Source organism: Rhincodon typus, unplaced genomic scaffold (assembly GCF_021869965.1).
Source record: "Rhincodon typus isolate 14 unplaced genomic scaffold, sRhiTyp1.1 hic_rhity00001956, whole genome shotgun sequence".
NCBI classification, from domain to species: domain Eukaryota; kingdom Metazoa; phylum Chordata; class Chondrichthyes; order Orectolobiformes; family Rhincodontidae; genus Rhincodon; species Rhincodon typus.
Genome location: NW_025967594.1, coordinates 1,106 through 25,000, shown reverse-complemented (window position 1 = coordinate 25,000; position 23,895 = coordinate 1,106). Strand labels below are relative to the sequence as shown.

Below are 23,895 nucleotides of genomic sequence, written 5' to 3'. Positions count from 1 at the left end.
ACGGTGAACTTTCCAGCCACAACTTCACTGAATGATGGAAGGCTGACTAAATAGGCTGTCCTTCCAACTGGAAGGCAGAGCTGCGTCCGTCACAAACGTTCCTGCACCTGCATATTGACATTCCTCCGAAATACACGCTAGCTGAATAGCAAGATCAAGATTTGTTGCTTTACAAGTAACTAATCAACTCAAAATGGCAAATGCTTGGATTACAAATTAAATGTAAACTCCATTGGTATTAATAACATGCATAAATACAAATTTCTTGTCAACTTACCTGTCCATCTTCTCGGACAAATAAATAAATTTTGCTATCATCGCCACCACAAGCAAGAATTACAGCTAGAATCATAAAATTTACCAGTGAGAACAGTATTACATGGTACCAAATAAATGCACCATAACCTTTTAGAAATTTCATAAAATATATTCACAAAAGATAGCCACCTAGCATTATTAATTTTAATTAAAAAGTATTAGTCCTTTTAACCTGTTATTTTTGTTGCACCTTTAAGTGCAAGACAGATGAAACAATTTAGTCTTTGCATATACAAACACACATATTCCTTCTTTAGGAGCAAAAACACCTTTCAAATAAACAAACTTCAACTTAAAATTTGCCGATTACAGAAAGTAAAATTTAGTCAAGCTAAGTGCCATTCGCTTCAGTGAAGGATTTATGTCTTCTCAATTCTGAATAGCAATGCTGTAGCTACCTCTCTAAGCTCTGCCTAATTCCATGCTTATTACCTATCATCCTCTATCAACCCGCCAAAACACTGTCACTTAATATTTCAAACCGCATGGATCATTTATAACATCTTACTGTTTCAAAATCGGTAAATGCATAAGTACCACTGAGCATTATGGTGATGCAGGACTAAAAGGAAGACAGAGAAAGTGATGGGCAGCATACATTTTCTACAGACAATTACCCAATTCTCCTCAGCAAAGCAGATCCACAACTAACTGGCCAAAAAATTATCTATTATCCTCTACTGGGACACTGATAATAATCAAAGCAGCAGCTCTTGATCCTTTTCATAACTCCACTCTAACTCTGACTCTCCTTTTAACTGTTGAAAGGACAAACATGTTGTCAAAGGTTTCATCTCTCACTCATCAGGTCAAACCCAAGAATGTCAAATATCAAACAAGTATAACAATTTATACTACAGGAAAAATAGGTGCTGTTTGTTTGGCAAGTTGACTCTGTCTAACTGAAATAGACATGGCTCCCCAAGCTCCTGGGTAATTCGAAAAGCTACAAGACTCGCAGAGAACAGGTCCCTGCTTATTAATATAGGTCACTTCTAGCAAATATAAATGAGCCATGCTGCTGATTGGACAGATTATTTTAGTTGGCAGTTAGGAAGCCAATTGTTCCACACAGCTTTCTCCATGTCAACACCTTGGTCTGAGCAGACTTGCTAACAATTCAAAACCATTTTTTCATCTGTAGTACAAACTATTGTGATCATTTAAAAATTAGTTTTTGGTCTTTGCTCTGACGACAGCAAGACAAAATGCTTCAGCAACATAACACCCTTGCCAACAATATTCAAATTCAGTACTGCACAGCAATTTTCTCCATTTTTCTCCCTTAGCCAGCTTTGCCTTCAGTTTTAAGTGAGAAAATTCTTTATTCACACCTCTTAAATTTTAAACAACCAGATCAACATTTTTTTCCTAGAAAATATATAAATATCTCACTCTACTTTCTCAACCAATCCTCTCTAATCTGAAGTCACATTTTCGTCACTCTTGTGCCTCATTTTAAATTATTGAACTCTTTATTATCCATCTTCTTTATTATTATTAAGATTCATTTCTTGCAGTTTTCTTTATTCACACATTCTCCTAAAAAAACCTGTAATGATTAATTTATACCTTAATAATTACACAAAGGATAATGCAGTTTTTGAAATATGTTCATTTTCCTTTAAAATATACCTCCAACACATCAAAAAATGATATGGACAATCTAGAATTAAATTATGGAAGATCAACTAGAGTTCCAATTTGTCAGCACTTACCATCACTGCCTGGTAATTGTGCTAATGCAACATCCATCATAAATCCATTACCGAACATCAGGGTTTGTACACATTGACCTATCCATAAATAATTTATTGAATTTAGTTTTGCATCTTGCAACCTACAATTCTTATCAGAAAAAAGATAATACAAAACAAGTTATAGTAACATGTAAAGGCTGTCAACCACATCCAAAATGAATGAATTATACAAATACTCATTCATAAATTCTTGAATGCAGTAATAATTCTCTGTCCAAGCATACAAAAACAAATAGGCACAAATAGACCAGCACAAAACAAAATATGACATCAAAGGAAAACCATGAGTTCATTGCTCGGTAATAGCTGCTAATTCCACCATACTATAAAATGACTTACCTATTGAAGCTAGATAGGAGAAATAGTTACAGATTACAAGCTAAAGATGAGCAGCAATTTTTCTTGTAAAAAACAAATTAAGAACTATGTAAATAAAACAGAGAGGCAGGGTTAGGCGTGTATTGTACCTGCATGATATGGGAGCTAGTAGATCCTAGTGAGTTTTGAACAGTTTTGAACAGTACGACACAGCAGGAAAGGGGAGATTTATTTGGATCATGCCTTTCAGGAGGCAGTCACACTCGTTAGATTAACTACCTCGAATTCGGTAAGTGTGACTTACAGCAAGACAGGTAGGGGGATCCAAGAGGTTGTGCTGAAGGAACCTCAGCTCTTGAGCTTGACTGACAGGTTTGAGATTCTTGCTCCATGTGGATGAAGCAGTTGTAATGATGAGCAAACAGGCAAAAAATGCAAGACATGCAAGAAAGGCGCTATAGTCATGGGGGCTTCAAGATGATTTCTTGGAACAGGTTGAGGTACAGCCCACTACAGAACAGGCAATTCTGGATTCAGTGTACTGAGGCAGACTTGATTAGGGAGCTTAAGGAGATGGAACCCCTGGGTGAGTGGGGGGCGGCGGGGGGAGGGGGTCGGTGGTACAGTGTCTATAATACAATATAATTCACCCTGAGTTTCAGAGGGAGAAGCTGGAATCAGAATAACGGTATTACAATTCAGTGAAGCTTAATGCCAAAGACATGTCCAGAGTTGACTGGAAGGGGAGCATAGCAAGGAAGATGGTGGAGCAGAATTGGCAGGGGTTTCTGGGGTAATTTGGGAGGCACAGCAGAAATTCATCCCAAGAATGAAGAAGAACACTAAGGGGAGGATGAAGCAACCATGTCTGACAAGGGAAGTCACAGACAGCATAAAAGCAAAAGTAAAAGCATACAATATAGTGAAGAGGATGGGGAAGCTTTCAAAAACCAGCAAAGGACAAGTAAAAAAACAATAATGGGGTGTAGTGATTGGAACCAGGTGGATCTTATTGACTATAAGATCTTTGATTGAGGTTGTTAACCTGCGTCAATAAGGGAGCCCTAGGTGACCGATATAAACAAGCGATTCATAATCTCCTTACTTCACGGACTGACTTCAAGCTGGCTGGCCACAACCAGCATACCGTGCACACGTAAATAAAGGGTAACTTAGTGACAGTATACCGGCCTCTGTGCAGTTATTTCACAGGGGATAAGATGAAATATGAGAGTGAGTCAGCAAGTAATATAAAAGAAGGTTGCAAGAGCTATTTTAGATATAGTAAGGTAAGACAGAGGCAAGAGTGGACATTGGACCACTGCAAAATGAGGCTAGAGTACTAGAAATGGAGAACAAAGAAACAGAGTAGGAACTGAATACATACTTTCCAACAGCCTTCATGGTGGAAGACACCAGTAACAAACCAGAACCTCAAGAGAGTCGGGGCAGAGGTCAGGGTAGGAAAAAGTGCTTGGGAAGCTCAAAGGTCTGAAGGTGGATAAATCAGCCAGACTAGACGTACTTCATCCCAGAGTTCTGAAGGAGACAGCTGAGAAAATTGTGGAAGCATTAGTGGTGATCTTTCAGGAATCACTGGAGTTGGGGAGAGTCCAAGGGGACTGGAAAGTGGCTACCGTGACACTCCTGTTTGAGAAGGGAGGAAGAAGACAGGAAATTATAAGCTGATTAGCCTGTCAGATTTTCGTGTCCATTAGTAAGATTGGAATTGCAGAGTACTTGGAAATGCATACTAAAATAGGACTACGTCAGCATGGTTTCATCAAGGAAAGGTCATGCCTGACAAATCTGTTAGAATTCTTTGAGGAGGCAACAAGCAAGTTAGACAAAGGACAGCCAGTGGACTTGACCTATGTGGATTTCCAAAAGGCTTCTGACAAGGCACTGCACAGGAGGCTGCTAAATAAGATTACAACCCATGGTGTTAAGGGCAAAGTATTTGCATAGATAGATTGACAGATAGTTCTAGCTGACTGGCAAAATGCAGAGACTGGGGATAAAGGGGTCTTTTTCAGGGTGGTAGCCAGTGACTAGTGAAGTTCCACAAAGATCAGTTTTAGGATCACAGTTATTCACATTACGCATTAATGATGTAATGAAAGAGCTGAGGACATTGTTGCTAAGTTTGCAGATGACACAAAAATAGTTGGAGGAACAGGTAGTGTTGAGGAGGTGAGAAGACTGCAGAAGGGGTTGGACAGGCTAGGGGACTGAGCAAAGAAATAGGCAGATAAATACAATTTGGGGAAGTGTGTGATTATACATTTTGGTAGGAAGAATAGTTGCGTTGACTATTTTCTAAATGGGGAAAAGCTTTGGAAATCTGAAGCACAAAGAGACTTGGGAGTCCTAGTTCAGGATTCTCTTAAGGCTAACATGCATGTTCAAATAGCAGTCAGGAATGAAATGCAACAGTAGCATTCATTTCAAGAGGGCTAGAAATACAAGAACAGGGGTGTGCTTCTGAGGTTGTATAAGGCAGTGGTCAAACCACATTTGGAATATTGTAAGTCATTTTGGGCCCTGTATCTAAGAAAGGATGTGCTGGCCTTGGATGGGGTCCAGAGGAGGTTTACATGAATGATCCTGGGAAGGAAGAGCTTGTCATATGAGAAACAGTTGAGTATTCTGCGTGTATACTCCAAGGAATTTAGACAAACAATAGGGGAACTGATTGAAACTTATGGAATACCGAGAGACTAGAATAAAGAGGACATGGAGAAGATGTTTCCACTAGTTGGAGAGATTTGGACTCAAGTGGTCAGTCTCAGAGTGAAGGGACAATCCTTTAGAACTGTGATGAAGCGGAATATCTTCAGCTATAGTTTGGTGAATCTGTGGAACTCATTGCCACAGAAGGCTGTAGAGGCCAAATCACTGAGTGTCTTTAAGACAGAGATACAAAGGTTCTTGATTAGTAAGGGCATCAATGGTTATGGGGCCAAGGCAGGAGAATAGGGTTGAGAAACATATCAGCCAGAAGCATATGGAGGAGCAGACAGGACAGGCCAAATGGCCTAATTCTGACCCTGCATCTTACGGTCTTATGGTCTCATATTGACTCACATTTGACTTCATCGGTCATGCATTTACCCACTCTGTGAACTTGTTTAAATCATACTGAAGGATCTCTACATCTTTCTTACGGTTCAATCTCCCACCCAGGTTTGTGTTGTCTTTAAACATGAAGACACTACATTTAATTCCCTCATCTATTAATGTATGGTGAATAAACTATTTGTGAATAAATATCTCACTTTCAGTTGGGGCCGGAGAGAACTTAGTAATGCTAGACTTTCCAATGATCTAGTCTTGGGAAAATCAAACTCAAGCTCTTGAACTAGTGGAATGCAAGATAGGAAATCATTAACTAATATAATTCCAGACTGCACCTACAGAGGGCAGCATCCTTTTTTCAGAAAGACAACCAATTCATGTTTTGATCTTAGTCTTTTAAAATCAGTTTTGGTTTTGATTTAACCACCTCCTCCTTTTGCAAATAGCTGCATGTTTTGGTTTCTAATTTTGTTTTCCATTTCAGACTTGGTCTCTGCAGTTTTGGTTTGTATTTTCAGTTAATGATTTTCCACTATGTTTTAGAATCTGGTTTAGGTTTCCTTGTTTCTTGGTTAATCATTTCCTCTTCCAGACAGGGTCTTTTCATTTTTTTATTGTTCTATGATTATTTGTTTTATTGAAGATATCTCCTGATCTGAAAGAATTCTCGGTCATCACCAACAAGTTGAACATGAAGTAATGGGCTGGATTTTAAAATTAGTAACAAAGCCACAGCACTCATTGATGTGGAACAAAGCTGCCCTCAAAGACCTAGTGTCACTGTGCACAGATTTTCTGTCTACCAATGTGAGTTGAAATGTGACACCAAGTCGGCATCCAACAGCAGTTGCACTAACAACAAAAATAAGCAATTACATGGAGGTATAAATTAGTTTAGAAAGCCAATAGCTTGGGAGAGGAACCTCACAATTTTCTTGATTAGATGAACAGAAAATTAATTTCAGTGGATATAACAGAAATCCCTCAACTCTGCTGGTACTAATAATGACAGATTCTTCACCAATGAAAAATTGTCTCTGGGTGAGAAGATAATGTCAGCATACAACTGTTATGAAGCTTATTAGTAATAGATCATGAAGAGAAATTATACACTCAGGTCACATTTAGGGCAATAAAATTGGAGAAAGGGTTCTTTCTGGGGTAGTTGCCATGATGATAGGTAACTTTAATTCCTGATCTGCATCTCATTAAAAAAAAATTCTTGAAGCAAGTAGCAATTACTGATTAACATTCAAGCTAAAATACTGAATCCAAAACAATACCTCCTATTCATTTCAAAGAAATTACATGATAAGACCTATCGCAATCCAGAGAATACCCAAATAGTTTAAACTCTTCCAGTTTTTTTTTCAAGATAATCCAAGCATAAATATGTACACCCAACAAAAAGTAAGGAAAAGACTTCTCTTGTTTTTTATACAGGAATACAACCACTGCATCCCATGCCAGACATATACATACATTCCCAGATCTCTGTGCTCCTGCATTCACTTCATCATTATTTAATTCACATTCTCTGTTCTGACTCTTCCTAACAAAATCTTTTGTGTTTAATTTCATCCACACATCTGTCCATTTCATTTGCCTATCCATGTATTCTGTTACTATCCTTCTCCTTGTTTACTACATTTTCTCTTTCATGTCTCCTGCAAACTTAATTATGCCCTGCATACCCAAGTCTGGGCTGTGCATAAATACACACTTGCCAGGGGAACACCACCATACCACACACCAGTTTGACAAATAACTGCTCACTACCACTGTTTTCTATCCCAGAGCCAAATTTGTAACCATGTGACTTCTGTCCCTTTAATTTTATGAGCTTTAATTTGGTTAACAGTACACTACGCCACACTTTAACAAATGCACCCTTCAAATCTTCATACACATAAAAACACAGAAACTTCATCAGCTGTACTTTACGTCAAACAATTTGATCAAAGTAGTCAAACATAACTTGCCTTTACTAAATCTGTGTTGACTTCCTTACCATCATCTTCTTTTACATAGTGTAAATACAAAGAGGTTCCATTCAGAGACTGCTTGCCTGAAATTACAGCTGTCAAACTAAAAACAGATAGCCTAGAAAAACCCAGAAAATAAATTCTCTGGTCACTGAGCTAACCAACATCACAAAGAAACCAGAAAAAAAAATCTAGGCATTAAACTCCAGACAGTCTCTTGAAATCACATTACATTCAAAAGAACAATTGTGAAATCACAACTTACATGATCAAAAGAAAGAAATAACACGGTTTGTATAAAAGGCAAGAAAACTGCAAGTTCAAGGACATCAGATAATAATAAAACACAGGCCAATTTCTCTACTACCTATTCAGTCAAAATGCACACCAATTGAGCACCACTTTTATTTATGCTCCATTATATCCCAAGTGAACTTGTTCACGAGTTTAATGGAGTCAAAATTCAAGGTTCGTATGATTTCCATCTTTTGTGATATGCAGGGTTGAGATGAAGACAACCAGCTTAAAAATATATATCTTGGCAGCTATTTTCACCTGGGGAAAAATATTGAAAGCAATGATCTTTACAAGGCATTTAACTTTGGATGTTATATTTGATAATTGAAAATTTAGTGAAATTAAAATTTTTTACAGCATTCCTATTTATAATTCACATGCCACATTTGCAGTTGCCACGAACATATAAGGTAAGTTAATACCTTACCCACAGAACCTTGTTTTGTCCAAATTCTGACAGAGGAATCCGCTGCTGCTGAAGCGATCAGCAGTTTCTGATGTTCGTCCAAGTTAACAGTTTTGTAAATAGCTGTTACAGCACACACAGCTCCTGAATGGCCTTCTAGCTGGGTGGAGACTGCAAACTGATAAGCATTGGTAAAGTAGCTAATCATTCATAACTCAAAAATTGAGCTATTATTTACGATTTTGCAACATAATACTAACAGAAGTGGCAGAGGAACCATAGACAAGACCACAAAGTTATCTTCAAGACAAACATTTTCAGATTGATCCATTCAGATGCAAGAAACCAATGCAGGTAACAGAAATGAAGGTGATGGGTAGTTCAGCTTAAAAGACTGATGTTTTGGATATTTTCGTGTTTATAAAGATGCAGGTCAGGTGGCTAGCGAGGAAGACAATGTAAAACTTAAAAACAACAAAAATATGGCTAAAGGTTTCATTGAAGCTAGGGTCAATGTAGATGCAGAAGCTAGAAAAACTATCAAAGTGGATTTGAAAGGAAATGGGACGAGACAGTCTTGGAGTGAACCGAATACTAAGGCTTGGCATTTCACAAAGTTGTGGCGAATCCACAGCTTATCACCACAATGGATAAGCGGTTAATAAGTGAGTCGGCATAAATGCTTGAAATGGGCAAATAAAGTCATTTAGAACTGTCAAGCTATTTAAATATTTTGCTCTTTAAATTTAAAAAAATGAAGAACAGCATGTCTAAGAACTGAGTTTGTTGACATAACCCAAATTGTGACCATTACAGCATTATTACTGCTTGGCCACTTCCACAACATGTCACTACCACAATGGTGGGCTGTAAGTTCACAGTTTGATTCAGAAGAGGATACCCAGGAGGATATTAAAAGAGTAGCTCTTTGATGTGGGGGAGTGTGAACAGAAATCTTTTTTATGTTGATGATTAAGTACTTGAAGATTTCTATGTATTAAGTAAACTTTTAATGAATAAAAGTTACTTTATTTGTTATGTCTGTAATAGATGCTTAGAACTTTATTTTCTTTCATCTCAGCAGATCTTCTGAGATCTGCTCATTGAGGACATTCAGTGAACAGCATGACAAAATTTATTTTTCTGTTATATCCATTTGTACAATTTAAGCCAGCAACTGTGAAAATTGCAACATTAAGGCAACTTGTTTTTCCAATGAATGTTACATATAATTTTGCCAAGTAATGGGGCAAGGTTTGTTGCAAGATTTTCAAGGAGGCGATCACTTTGATGGTCCCAAGATCAGCAGGAAATTGAGGAGCAAATGTATAGGGAGATCACAGATAGCTGTAAGAATAATAGGACTGTGACAGTAGGGGATTTTAACTTTCCAAATATAAGACTGGGACTGCCATAGTGTTAAGGGCTTAGATGGGGAGGAATTCGTTAAGCATGTTCAGGAAAACTTTCACAATCAATATGTAGATGGCTTTACTAGAGACGGGGCAAAACCCAACCTCCTCTTAGGAAATTAGGCAGGGCACGTGAAAGAGTTGCTCGTGGGGGTGCACTTTGGGACCAGTGACCATAATTCTATTAGTTTTAAAATATTTATGGAAAAGGATAGGTCTGGTCCACAAGTTAAAGTTCTAAATTGGGGCAAGGTCAATATTGATGATATTAGACAAGAACTTTCAAAAGTTGACTGGGGTGACTGTTCGCATGTAAAGGGATGTCTGGCAAGTGGGAGGCTTTCAAAAGGAAGATAGTGAGAATTCAGAGCCAACATGTTTCTGTTAGTGTGAAGGGCAAGGCTGGCATGAGTCAGAAACAGTGGATAACTAGAGCAGAGAAACTGTACCTTGTTCTTCGCAGCCTTCAACTTGTCATCGATGACAACGAACATCTTGCCATCAATGACAACAAACATCTTGCCAAGATCATCCCTACACCCCCACTTCCTGCCTTTAAACAGCCGACAAACCTTAAACAGATGATCGCTCACAGCAAACTACCCAGCCTTCCGGACAACATCGACCATAACACCACACAACCCTGCTATGGTGACCTCTGCAAGACATCCCGGATCATCGACATGTATGCTACCGTCACACATGGAAACACCACCTACCACGTACACGGCAGATACTCATGTGACTTGGCCAATGTTGTCTACCTCATACGCTCTGGCAAGAATGCCCCGAGGTATGGTATACTGGCGAGACCATGCAGACGCTACGACAACGGACACATGGACACCGTGCAACAATCACCAGACAGGCATGTTCCCTCCCAGTCAGGGAACACTTCAGCAATCAAGGACATTCAGCCTCTGATTTACAGGTAAGCATCCTCCAAGACAACCACTGAGATACACAACAACAAAGAATTGCCGAGCAGAAACTGATAGCCAATTTCCGTACCCATGAAGATGGCCTCCTCTGTGATCTTGGGTTCATGGCGTGCTACATATAACCCCACCATACTGTTCTAGATTTATAAAATCTTCCTTACTGTCCTCTTTTAACACCATCACCTTGATAACTTGTTATGATCTCTCTACCTTAATTAGTTTGTACAGTTTTGGATTACTTGTTACTTTGGTTAGACCCTCGGCATGCAACTCTTATACCTATCATGTTATTCTAGCTATTTGGTTGGTCTTTAGCACTACCTAATTTTTTAATTTTTTGTAATTATCTCTCTGTGTCAAGTATTTGGATTATAGGTCATCCCCTCATTTACCATTCAGCTGTTGACACTTTACTCACACCATCTGACGCTTTTGATTACCTGCACAGACTTATTATCCAGTCTATCGACAGCCCACTCACACCATTTGTATGATCTTTTGATCTCTCTGCCCATTGATCTCTCTGTCTATATGCTTTTCTTCACTTCACCTGACGAAGGGGTAGCACTCCCCCAAGCTTCAAATAATCTGTTGGACTATAACCTCGTGTCATGTGATTTCTGACTGGACGACTCGAGATATTGAGGCTCTGTTCAAGAAAAAAGAAGGGGATATATATAAGGTATTGCCAGCCCAGCTCAACCGAACCCCTTAAGGAGTATGGACCTGTTAGAGTACACTTAAGAGGGAAATCAGGTGGATAAAAAGGGAACATGAGATAGCTTTGGCAGTTAAGATAAAGGACAATCCAAAGAGATTTGATAAGTTATATAAGGGAAAAAGAATAATTAGTGAGAGAACAGGGCCCCTTAAAGACCAATAAGATCACGTGTGGAGCCATCGGAGATGGGTGAGATCCTAAACAATTTTTTTTTTTGTCAATGCTTTACCTTGGACAAAGACATGCAAGCTAGGGAACTTGGGAAATAAATAGTAATGTCTTGAAAAGAGGCCAAGTTACAGAAGAGGAGGTGCTGGAGGTCTTAAAACACATAAAGGAAGATAAAACCCTGGGATCTGATCAGGTGTATCCCAGGACACTGTGGGGAAAAAATTGCAGCACCCCTGGCAGAGATTTTTTTTTTTAACAATGGCAACCACGGGTGAGGCACCAGAACACTAGAGGGTAGCTAATGTTGTGCCATTATTTCGGAAGGGCTGCAGGGAAATGCCAGGAACTACACAGTGGTGAGCCTAATGTCAGTGGTGGGTCAGTTGCTGGAGGGGAGTGAGAGAAATGGGATCTACACACATTTCAAAAGGCAAGGACTGATTAGGGATAGTCAGCATGGCTTTGTGCAAGTTTATAAGTCTCTGAAATTTGAGGAGTTTTTTTGAAGAGATGACCAAGAAGAAAGATGAAGGCAGAGCAGTAGACATTTACAGGGACTTTAGCAAGGACTTCGTCAAGGTTCCGCACAGTAGACTGGTTAGTAAGGTAAGATCATGTGGGATCTAGGGAGAGGTAGCCAATTGGATACCAAATTGGCTTGACGGCAGGAAACAGATGGTGGTGTTGGAGGGTTGTGTTCAGACTGGAGGCCTATGACCAGTGGTGTGTCACAAGGATTGGTGCTAGGTCCACTGTTGTTCACCATTTATATAAACGATTTGGATTAGAACACAGGAGGCACGGTCTGTATGTTTGTGGATGACTTCAAAATTGAAAGTATAGTGGGCAGAGAAGAAGGTTATATAAGAGTTTAATGGGATCTCAATCAACTGGGCCAATGGGCTGAGGAATGGCAGATAGAGTTTAATTCAGATAAATGTGAGGTGTTGCATTTTGATCAGACAAACCAGGGCAAGGATTACACACTTAATGACAGGGCCCTGGGGAGTGTTGTCGAACAGAGACATCTAGGCATGCAGGTACATAGTACCTCGAAAGTGGTGTCACAGGTAGAAAGGGTGGTGAAGACGATGTTTGGCACACTTGCTTTCATCGGTTACAGCACTGAGTACAGGAGTTCAGACATCATGTTACACCTGTACAAGATATTGGTAAGGCCACATTTGGAGTATTAAAGGTTGAATTCTGGTCATCCTGCTATAGGAAGGATGTTATTAAAATGGAAAGGATGCAGAAAAGATTAACAAGGATGGTACCAAGACTGGAGAGTTTGAGTTATAAGGAGGGGCTGGATAGGCTGGAACTTTTCTTCCCTGGAGCGTAGGAGGCTAGAGGTGACCTTATAGAAGTTTATAAAATCATGACTGGCATAGATAAGGTCAATAGCCAGGTCTTTTCCCGAGGGTAGGGGAGTCCAAAACTGGAGGACATAGATTTAAGGTGAGAGGGGAAAGATTTAAAAGGGACTTGATGGGCAACTTTTTCCACACAGAAGGTGGCGAATGTCCAGAACGATCTGCCAGAGGAAATGATAGAGGCGAGTACAATTACATGATTTAAAAGACATTTGGACAGGCACATGAATCAGAAAAGTTTAGAGGGATATGGGCTAAACTCAGGCAAGTGGGACTGGTTCAGTTTAGGAAACCTGGTCGGCATGGACGAGTTGGGCTGAAGGGCCCATTTCTGTGCTATGTGACTCTATGACTCTAGATCACTCAAAATAGTTCAAACATAAATGGATAGTTGCCCGAGGATTAGAGTCAATTAGAGTTAATAAGGCAATTATGCAGAGAGAAGCAAAGGAATAAGCTCAAGGTTGGAAAGGTGTTGATGTGAGATGACTGAAGGCAGCTGGTTCTGTGTGTTGCTGGTTCTCAGAAAAGAATCTCAGAAGCTGTTTGATACCTCCATGAAGGTAGGATAAAGTAACATCATCGGATCCAGTAGGCGCAGGTAGGTATTGGGACTCGAGTTCAGGAAGCATCCTGGGGACTTGGAGAAGAAAGTGAGCCCTTCATAGTTCAGTGCAGCAGAATGCGGGGTTAAAAAATGCCCACGAGCAGTACTTGCTTGGTGCAACTGAGAAAGATTTAAGTTTGGAAAAACACAGGGGCAGAACTGGTTTAGTGCAATATGGACAAGCTAAAATTATGTTTATGAGCAAGTGCTGGAATGTAGTTTCCTGAATCCAAAGGAACACTGTCCCAATTGTAACAGTTGGCATGGAAGCTGTAAGGAAAAGAAGGTGGTGTGTGCAGGGCATTGATTGGCATCAGTAGGCACGAAATTAGAAGAGGTACTATAAAGGGGACAAGGGGATGCTGAAGGAATGTGAGTTGGCATTAATTGCAATGAGCTGGCATAGATGAGCATGAGGAGTGGGTGGGGACCGAGGGCTTGTGAGACAAAACAATGACTGGGCCTAATGTTTAAAAACTGACTAGCCCACGAAACCGAAGCTGGCCTTTTGAACAATCTGCCTCGGCACTCAGCAGCTTCCCTGCCAACCTGGATGTGCATCAGGAGATGTTGGGCCAGGGTCTGTCCTGTATCTCATCCCAAAATGAAAATGCCACCACTTTGCTCCCGAGACGGAAACTGAGAGCTAGAAAATTTTCCAGCTCTGAGAATCTTGGCCTAAGTATGCATAATACCTAATTCAGAACAATCCAACAAATAGCTGGAGGTGGAGGCTTTGTGAAGAGGAAAGAGGATGGATTTGATGGCATTATACATCGTGAAAAGACATCTTTAATTTTCCAACATGTTCAACTGTATGAATTTCCAGCCCACTAACAGCAATATCAGACATGCATTCTAATAGCACAAGAGTTATAATGAGGTTGAGGGGAGTGATGAAGAGGTGAAAGTGAATGCGATTTGTCCGGATATGGAAGCTGCCCAAAACCTGTGGATGATATCACCATGTAGGTGACGAAAACGAAGAGGATGTGTTTGAGAATTCTGGAGGTAATAAATTAGGAGCTAGAGAAGATCTTATTTTCAAGGTGTGCTGATTGCATGGGGACAGGTAGGACTAGACAGCACAAGAAATGTGGTCTAATATCATAATCACTAAATTACTATACTAATTATTCAACGAAAAAAACTGTTGCAAAACAGAAACAAATTAATTTGTTCTGTATTTAAATTACTATTAACTGCAACTAAAGGCAGAAACAGTTCCCTCGACAGTGTTGATTCCAAATCTGTCATTGGAAACTTTGCAGAAAAGTTGGCTGTTTTAAATCTAACTCACCTTAAAATTCTGCAACTCCCAAACAATTAGATGGTTATCAGATCCTCCAGACACAAGTTCTGTCTCAGGACCTGGAACAAAACCAAGTTGTCTTATGTCATCAATGCAATGTTCATTTTAAGCAGAGTAAAATAACACATTAGCTTTTCTCCCATTTCTGCAACACAGCAGCCATACTAACAGGGTCAGAAACAGTTTTTTTTAAGAGTTGTTTCATGGACTAGACTTTTTTTTAAACATTTTTTTCACAATGCACAACCTTTGGAATTGTTTTGAAAACACAAAACAAAATTTGAAGCTTGCACTCTTGCAGTCTGCTAGCATTCACTCGAAACAACTTAAATGCTGACATTGTAAAAAGATGAAATGAATTTGAGAAGAGGCTCATAAACACTCAATATAAACCACTTGGACCATTTAGCCTCTTTCTGTACTCTAATTATGCAAATCTAGAAAAAAATTGATATTAATTCAATAGTACATACAGAACTGCAAAAACATTTCTGGAATTGATCATGTAAGGTCCATAATTAATCAAACATTTCAAAGTAAACAAAATCACAGCCATACCAGTCTGCAGAATTTGAAGCAGAAATAGGAGATGCTGGAAATACTCAGCAGATGAAATAGCATCTACAGAGAGAAAGAACCAGTGCCGATAACCTTACAGTAAAACCGGGAAATTTGGAAATAGATTTTAAGCAAGTGAGGTGGAGGGTGGTAAAAGGATCAAAATGGTAGGTTTGAGATAGAGTGCAAGACAAGAGAGATGAAATATTCTTCACATGGTACGAGGATGACACTGGCTAGGCCAGCACTTATTGCCCATTCTGAACTACCCTTGAAGTGAGATGCTTGCAATGCTATTTCAGAGAACTGCTGAGAGTCAACCACATTATTGTGCACCTGGAGTCACACATAGTTTAGATCAGATAAAAAAAAACTAAAAAAAAAAAACCCGAAAAAACAGAGTTAGTTTCAGGTCCGGTGACCCTTCCTCAAAACAGAGCATACATACTTCCTTCCCTAAAGTGAATCAGATTTCTTTTATGACAATCAACAGTGCATATATGGTCACAATTAGAATAACCTCAATTTCGTATTTTAATGGATTCAAATTTCATCACCTGCTATGTTTCAAAACCATGTTCCAGAATAATAGCTTGGGCTCTAGATTAGTTGCCCAGTGACATTATCAATATTTCATCACTTACCCTTATGACAAAAGAGAGTTTGGTGCAATATCAACAATAACAAAAACACAACCAGAAATAAAAGATATCAGATGGGGTAGGGTGGGGGGATAGCTGCCATGATCATGAATAATTGCTGTCTATAGCAAAGCAAAATGAGAATAGCACAAAAATCTGCAAAAACGAAGATGATAAAAAAAAAAATAGAGACAGAAATTACAAAAGAACTCCACAGGTGAGTCCAGGAGACCAAAACTGCCTAAGTGAAAGATCCTATGACTGTTCAGTGACAGTTACTCAAATTTAGTTTGAGCAATATTAGAACACTGCAGGGAGGCTAAGGACAGAGAGGTCAGAATAACTGCAGTGGGGAGAATTATAATGAAAGGTAACAAGAAGCTCAGGGTCATTCTTGCAGACTGCGTGAAGGTGTTCCACATGAAGACTCAGAACCTTCAGTTGGTCTCCCGTGTACAGTAGTCCACATTGTGGGCAGTGAATATAATTTAACAAAATAAAACAAGCACATATAAATTGCTATTTCACCTGGAAAGTGTTCTGACATCTTAGATGATGAGAAGAGGTAATTGGGTAGTACAAAGTATTTTTTGGGATCTGGGCAGCGTTGGCAGGGCCAGCATTTATTGCTCATGCCAAATAGCCCTTGAGAAGTTAACAGTATTAACAGAAGATAACAAATTCCAAGATTTTATCCCAAACACAGTTAAGGAATGATGATATTGTTCCAAGTGAGAATGGGGTGTGGCTTGAAGAGGAACTTGCAAGTGTCAATGTTTCCATGTTCTGGCTGTCCTGGTCTTTAAAGGTATTATAGGCTGCAAGTTTGGAAGTTGCTGTCGAAAGAGCCTTACAGAGTTTCTGCAGTTCTTCTTGTATATAGGACACCCAACTGCCACTGTACCAGTGGTGGAGGAAATGGACATTTATACAACACAATACAATACAATACAACACAACACAGAAACAGGCCCTTCAGCCCACCAAGCCCGCAGCAATTCCTGGTCCTTATTTAGACCTGCTACTTATTGCCCATGTGCAGTTTCTATCCCTCTATTTGCCTCCTGTTCTTGTGTCTGTCAAAATAAACCTTAGCCATTGCTAACGTGCCTGCTTCGACCACCTCCACTGGCAGTGACTTCCTGGCACCCACCATCCTCTGGGTGAAAAAGTTTCCCTGCACTTCTCCCCTAAACTTTCCCCCTTTCACTTCAAACCTGTGCCCTCGTATAGTTGACCTTTCCACCCTGGGAAAAAGCCTCTGACTATCCTACCCTATCAATGCCTTTCATAATTTAACAGACCTCTATCAGGTTGCCTCTCAGCCTCCATCTGTGGCAACCAGAACTGCAAGTAATATTCCAAATGTGGCCTAACTAAACTTTTGCACAGCTGTAACATAACTTGCCAACTTTTATACTCGATGCCCTGGCTGATAATGCAACTGCTGAAGACCAAGTCCCAAGTCACAATCATGAAGACTTGTACAATGATACCTGGAGTTGAGATGAATGGCCTCCAATAACAACCACTTTCCTTTGCATTAGGCACCACTTCAAACAGTGAAGCGTTTATCTGTGAATTCCCATGAACTTAAATTTTGCCAGAGTTCCTCAATGACATATTCAATCAAATGCTGCTTTAATGTCAAGGTTACCCACTCTCATCTCATGTTGAGTTCAGCTCTTTTGTCCATGTTTTGATCAAGGCTGCAATCAGATCAGGAGCTGAATGGGCCTGGCGAAACCCAAACAGAAACATCACTCACTGAATATCAGATGTTATATCTCCCATGATTCCCATGGAATGAACCAAGTACAGAGTGGATTGTTGCTACAGAATGCTAAAAGGGGTTTGGGGGAGTACATGAATTTGATGGTGGGATTACACTGAAGGAAACGCTAAGGGATGGTTGCATTGAAAATGAGGACAAGTGGAACTCTCAGTGGAAGAGAGGTGAAGGGATGAGAGCAGAAGAGCAAGAAATGTTACGAACACAATAATAGTTGTGTCAACCACAGTGAGGGAGAGTCCTCAGTTGAGAAAAAAAGACATGTCCGAGTGTTGGTACCTAAGGTTGCATCATAACAAATGCATCAGAGACTAAGCAACCAGGAGAAGAGACCTTTCAGGGAAAAGGGTGTGACTAAATGTAGTCAAGGTAACTGTTGTCTTGTGGGCATTCACTGAAAGCTTGCCCAGTAATGGAAACAGAGAAGTTCAGGGAGAAAAGGGAACGGTCAGAACTGAACTGGGGGAAGGTGAGAGGAGGATGGAAAGTAGAAAAAAATGTTGATGAAATTTTCCAATTCCTAGGGGCAAGGGTGGAAAATGGCAGATACAAATTATCTTGCATCCGTCATAAGCAGGGATGTTCATTGACCACTGCACAATAATTAGCACTATTCATGTCTCCTCAGATACTGAAGTAGTCCGTGTCCAAATGCAGCAATACCTGGGCAATATTCAGACTTGCGTGGACAAATGGCAAGTCACATTCATGCCATATACGTGTCAGGTAATGACAATCTCCTAAAAGAGAGAATCGAATGATCACCTTTTGACATTCAATGGCATTACCATCACGAAATCCCCCAATATGAACACTCTGGAGCAAACCATCGACCAGAAACTGAACTGGTCTAGTCATATAAATTGTGTGGTTATGAAAGCAGGTCACAGGCTTAGGATCCTTCAGCGAGTAATTCAAGTGCCCGAAGCCTGTCTACTATCTATAAAGCAGAAATCGGCAGTGTGATGGAATTCTCCCCACGTACCTGGCTGACTACAGCTCCAAAAACATTCAAGAAGCTTGGCTCCATCTATGGCAAAGTAGGCTAGTTGACTGGTACCATATGCACAAACATTGACTCCCCTGCCCACTGATGCACAGGAGCAGCAGTGCAGAAATTTCCAAAGGCTCCTTTGCGCCAAATCCACAAACACCACTATCTAGCAGCAGATATATTACCACCTGCAAGTTCTTCTCCAAGCCACACACCATCCTGACCTGGAAATGTGTTGCCATTCCTTCACTGCCTCCAAATCCCAGGACTCTCTCCGTAACAGTTCCGTGGGCATAAGATCATGCTGATCCATTTGTGTTTCAAATTCCTCATTTCCGCCCATCCCCCAGGACCTTGAACTAATTTGCTTCGCCTTCTGAAGCCGAGAATTCCGCATATTAATTGTATCTCTGTCTCTCATGCTTAAAATTTGTCCCCTTGTTATCATCTCCCCCACAAGACGAAACAATCTTCTGGTACCCATAGGGTCTTTTATATTTCAAATAAGTTCACCTCTCCTTCTTCTAAACTTCATTGGGTACAGAACAATTCACTTTCTATGTTTTGGCAATCTCTTCATCACAGGAATGAGTCAAGGGAATGTTCTCTGAACTGTTGTAATCCAATTACATTTTCTTTCAAATAAGGAGACCAAAAAAAAATGCCCCATAAAGCTGCAGTAAATTTTGCTACTTTTATATTCCATTCCCCTTCAATAAATGCAAATAAATACATTCCATTTACCATCCTAATCACATGTTGTACCTGCATACTAAATTTTTGTGATTCATACACCAGGACACTCTGATCCCTCTTTACAATACTCTATCCACCAAATTTTTGACTGTTCACTTAAACTGTCAATATCCCTTAGGGACTCACTCATTCTCTGACAAGTCATTTTCTTACCTATCTTGAAGACCACAAATTTTGTTATCATACATTTGGTTTCTTCACTCAGGTCATTTACATACATAGTAAATAGTTTAGGCTCTAATCCGAAAATGGCCCATTTATCCTGACTCTCTGCTTCTTGTTAGCTAACCAATCCTTTACTTATGCTAATGCAGCCCCTATACTAGGCACTGTTATCTTGAATAGTTACCTTTGGTGTGGCACTTCATCAAATGCCTTTTGAAATCCTACAAGTTCATCTTCATGCACTTTGCTTGTTACTTCCACAAAAGAGCCAATAATTTATGCAGTATGAAAGACTCAGAGAACACAAAATTCTTGAAGCGTATTCAAGATTTTTTTGGCCAGAATACAACAAGCACGACAAGAAAGGGTGCAATTCTAGATTTAGTCTTAGGAAATTAAGTTGGGCAGGTGGATGAAGCAGCAGTGGGTGACGATTTTGGAGACATTGATCCCAATACAGTTAGATTTAGCATCATAATGAAAACGGATCAAGGTGGAAGAGGAATAAAAGTTCTAAATTGGGGACAAGCAAATGTTACATTGCGGAGCGAGAATCAGGCAAAAGTGGACTGATTTCAGCGACTTGAAGAAAAGTCAGCAGCAAATCAATGGGAGGCAAGGAAAAGCAAGGTTATACAGGTATAGAGTAAACATGCACCCACTAGGTAAAAGTGTGCTACTACCAAATCCAGAAGCATTCAGAGTGAGATGAAGTAGAAAAATAGAGCTTATGACAATCTCAGAAGAAGCTTAGGATTATACAAAGTACAGGAGGTAAAGTGAACAAAAGAATTTAGGAAAGCAGAGTCAATATGAAAAAATACCGGTCAGTAAAATTAAAAGTAAATCCAAGCATGTTTTATCTGTGCAGTAAGAACTAGAGGATAACAATGGAAATGTCTATGAGAGATGTATATGGTAACTTGTCTGTGGATGTAAAAGAAGTGGGCAGGAATCTTAATGAGTGTTTTGTATTTGTCTTCTCGAAGGAGAGGCATAATGCAGATATTCCAGTTAAAGGAGTGTGAAATATTAGATAAAATGAGCACCGAGGGGAAGGGAAGCACTGGAGGAAACAATGCCCTTGAAGGTGGATAAAATCATCAGGGACAGATGAATTGTACCCTTGGCTGTTAAAGGAAGCCAGAGAAGAAACAGCAGATGATCTATGGATCATTTTCCAATCTTCACTAGATACAGGAGAGATCCCAGAGGATTGGAGTCTACGAACATTGCACGATTATTCAAAAGGGTGCAAGGTTCACCAGTCTGATCTCAGGTAAGTAAATTAATAGAAATAATATTGAGAGATAGAATTAACTGTTACTTGGAAAGGCACAAATTAATCAATGACATTCAAGGTGGTTTTGTTAAGAGAAGGTTGTGTCTTCCTAAAGTAATTGATCTTTTTAGGAAGTAGCAAGGAGGCTTGATGAGGTTGTTGGAGCAGATGTTGTCTAAATTGGATTTTATCAAAGTATTTGATAAGGACCCACACAGCAGATGTTAAGAAAAGTTAAACCCCAAGGCATGCAGGAGAATGTGATAAGTTGTCAGCCTTTAGGTGTGCTACAGTATATCCAAAAGGGTTCATTAAAAATAACAACATTAGCACTGGTGGCATAGTGATATTAGAACATAGAACATTACAGCGCAGTACAGGCCCTTCGGCCCTCAATGTTGCGCCGACCTGTGAAACCAATCTGAAGCCCATCTAACCTAAACTATTCCATTATCATCCATTTGTTTATCCAATGACCATTTAAATGCCCTTAAAGTTGGCGAGTCTACTACTTTTGCAGGCAGGGCATTCCATGCCCTTACTACTCTCCGAGTAAAGAACCTACCTCTGACATCTGTCCTATATCTATCATCCCTCAATTTAAAGCTATGTCCCCTCGTGCTAGCCATGTCTCCTATTGTCTCCACTGCAGAGTTAGAGATTCCAAGTTCAAGTCCTACCAGACATGTGTCATAACATATTTGAACAGACTGATTTAAAAATATCTAGAAATAAGATGTTGTCTAACTTAAGGAATTGCCAAAATTCTCATCCATAGCATTTTCCTGTAAATTTATAAAATCATATTTTTTGCGAATAAATCCTAAATTTGAATAGGCAACCCAATCAGAGATCTGATTCCAAAGTGATCATCCAACAATGTTAAAGAGAGCTCAAACAATTAGAAGAAATTAAAGTCCAAGGAGCAAAAGAACAAGAATTACTCTAATAATCAGATAATGTCTTAGAGCTGTTGCAGTGCAGTGGTAGCGTCCCTAACTCTAGGTCAGAAATTAAGAATTCAAGTCTCACCTGCCTCAGATATGTCATAACATGGCTGAACTGAGTGATTAAAAATATATGAGGCAATGTCTTGGTATCAAACAGTTCAAATTTAGCAACTTAGATCATACAAGCTGCATCAAATAACTTCTCAAGTAAGAAACTTTCAAAATAAAAACTGTATACTACAATTTTTGATTTGTTTCCTTATCAACAAAATGCTCACTTTGCCTGTTGGAAATAACACAATGCTTCATTACTTACCACAATCATCTCTATGAGCCCACTGCACACAGTTGACTCTTCCTTTGTGCCCATTTAGAATTTCAGTCACATTTGCTTTCTGTTGGACCAAAGACATTTAAAATAGCAAAGAAAACTTGGTGAGTGATCAGTTAATAGTTCTAGAATGTATTACTACATTTGCTCACAGAGTACATGGTTTTAAGCTTAGGCATAAGACCAGTTGAGGCGAAATCAAGACAGGTATGCCAAATAATCAGTGAAAAACTAAAGGGCGCAAAGCTTTAACCAATTGAGCATCAGTTTGCCTAACTTAAAACTCAACAGTTTGTGACATCCTTTTCACTTCGCAAAACTAGTACCAAATTCATTCATATTATGATCTCTATTTGCACTAAGATCCTTTTCGATCAGAAAAACTAAAAATTAATGCAGCTTGTTATTCATCAAAAAGTCTATATTTTAGCAACTACAATATTTAACTCTTGATCATATCCAGCTTCTAATGGGGTTACAACAACGACAATGAGATCATACTCTTCACACTGAATTTATGCTTCTAACACATTTTATTTCTCATACTACATGCATTCACGTATAGAACTCATTTTGGATCACTATTTGCACCCTGCTCATAAACCCAAAGTGTTCTTAGGATATTTTTTTAGAACATCCCACCTCCCTTAATAATTTAAGTCTTCCACCACTCTCTTACTTGCCTTTCTTCAAAGACATGAGTGCCTCTGTTTCAAGTGAAAACCACTGTCTGTACAATCCTGTTGAGCTCCAAAAGTAGTCCAAAAATCCCTTAAATCTAAAGCTCTTTCATACGTTTCACAAATCAAATTCAGTGCTGCAGCTGATGGCTCATCTTCACACTCTTTATCCATTAACCTGGGGCTTTCACTCTTCAACACTTTCCTTTCTTTCCATGGACTTCAAATTAACCAATCAACTCTGTATGCAACGTTGGCGACTATACAACTCGCATTTCAGGTCTAAGGCTCTTTTCATCAGCACAAGGAAGGTTAATAAGAGACGTGTCAAAATTATTCGAGGCTCAGATAAAGTATATAGGGATAAAAAACTGTTTCACCACATTGCTGAGTCTGTAGCCAAAGAGAATAAATCAATCATCAAAAGACAGCCAATGTTGTATTACCACAAAACAAATATTAATTATGGTGTTTGGTGCAAAATTTAACAACCTGCATTCATTTAGCACTGCTGATGTAACTAATTATCTTAACAGGAAAGATTGAGAGGGATATGGGCTAACCACAGGCAAGTGAGACTAGTTTTGTTTGGGAAACTTGGTCAGCATGGACTAGTTGAATCGAAAGGTCTGTTTCATGTTGTATGGCTCTACAAACAAAATTTGATACCAATAACAGCTTACAGATGATCTCCTGCAGGGTGGTTTGCTAGAACTGTTAGGGAGGGTTTAAACTAAGTAGATAGGGGTTGGCATCCAGAGAAAAGGTACAACAGGGAAGATGAATAGCCAAAATTAGAAGAGACAGCAAAGGAGTCAAGGTGGTGCAGAAATTATAGGCCAGTTAAGGCACTTGGGAGTTTGGCTTGGTTGGATGGTATTTATTTTAATGCAAGGAGTCTGATGAACAGGGCAGATGAGTTGAGGGCACAAATTAAAACATGGAGGTGTGATGTAATTACTATCACTGAAACATGGCTGAGAGAGGGGCAGGATCGGCAGCTCAATATTCCAGGATAAAGGGTCTTCAAGCGAAACAGAAAAG

At 39.5% G+C, this 23,895-nt stretch overlaps 1 protein-coding gene across 1 annotated transcript; it reads right to left on the bottom strand.

The window, feature by feature from the left end:
* Positions 1-13: 13 nt before the first annotated feature.
* LOC125481389 (elongator complex protein 2-like) lies at positions 14-22,235 on the bottom strand (the record flags this gene model as incomplete). The annotated part of the gene is made up of 5 exons (XM_048592871.1): positions 14-342; positions 2,037-2,114; positions 8,184-8,340; positions 14,691-14,761; positions 22,157-22,235. Coding segments are annotated over 5 exons (459 nt in total), but the record flags the coding sequence as incomplete, so codon positions are not given.
* Between the last annotated feature and the right edge of the window lie 1,660 nt (positions 22,236-23,895).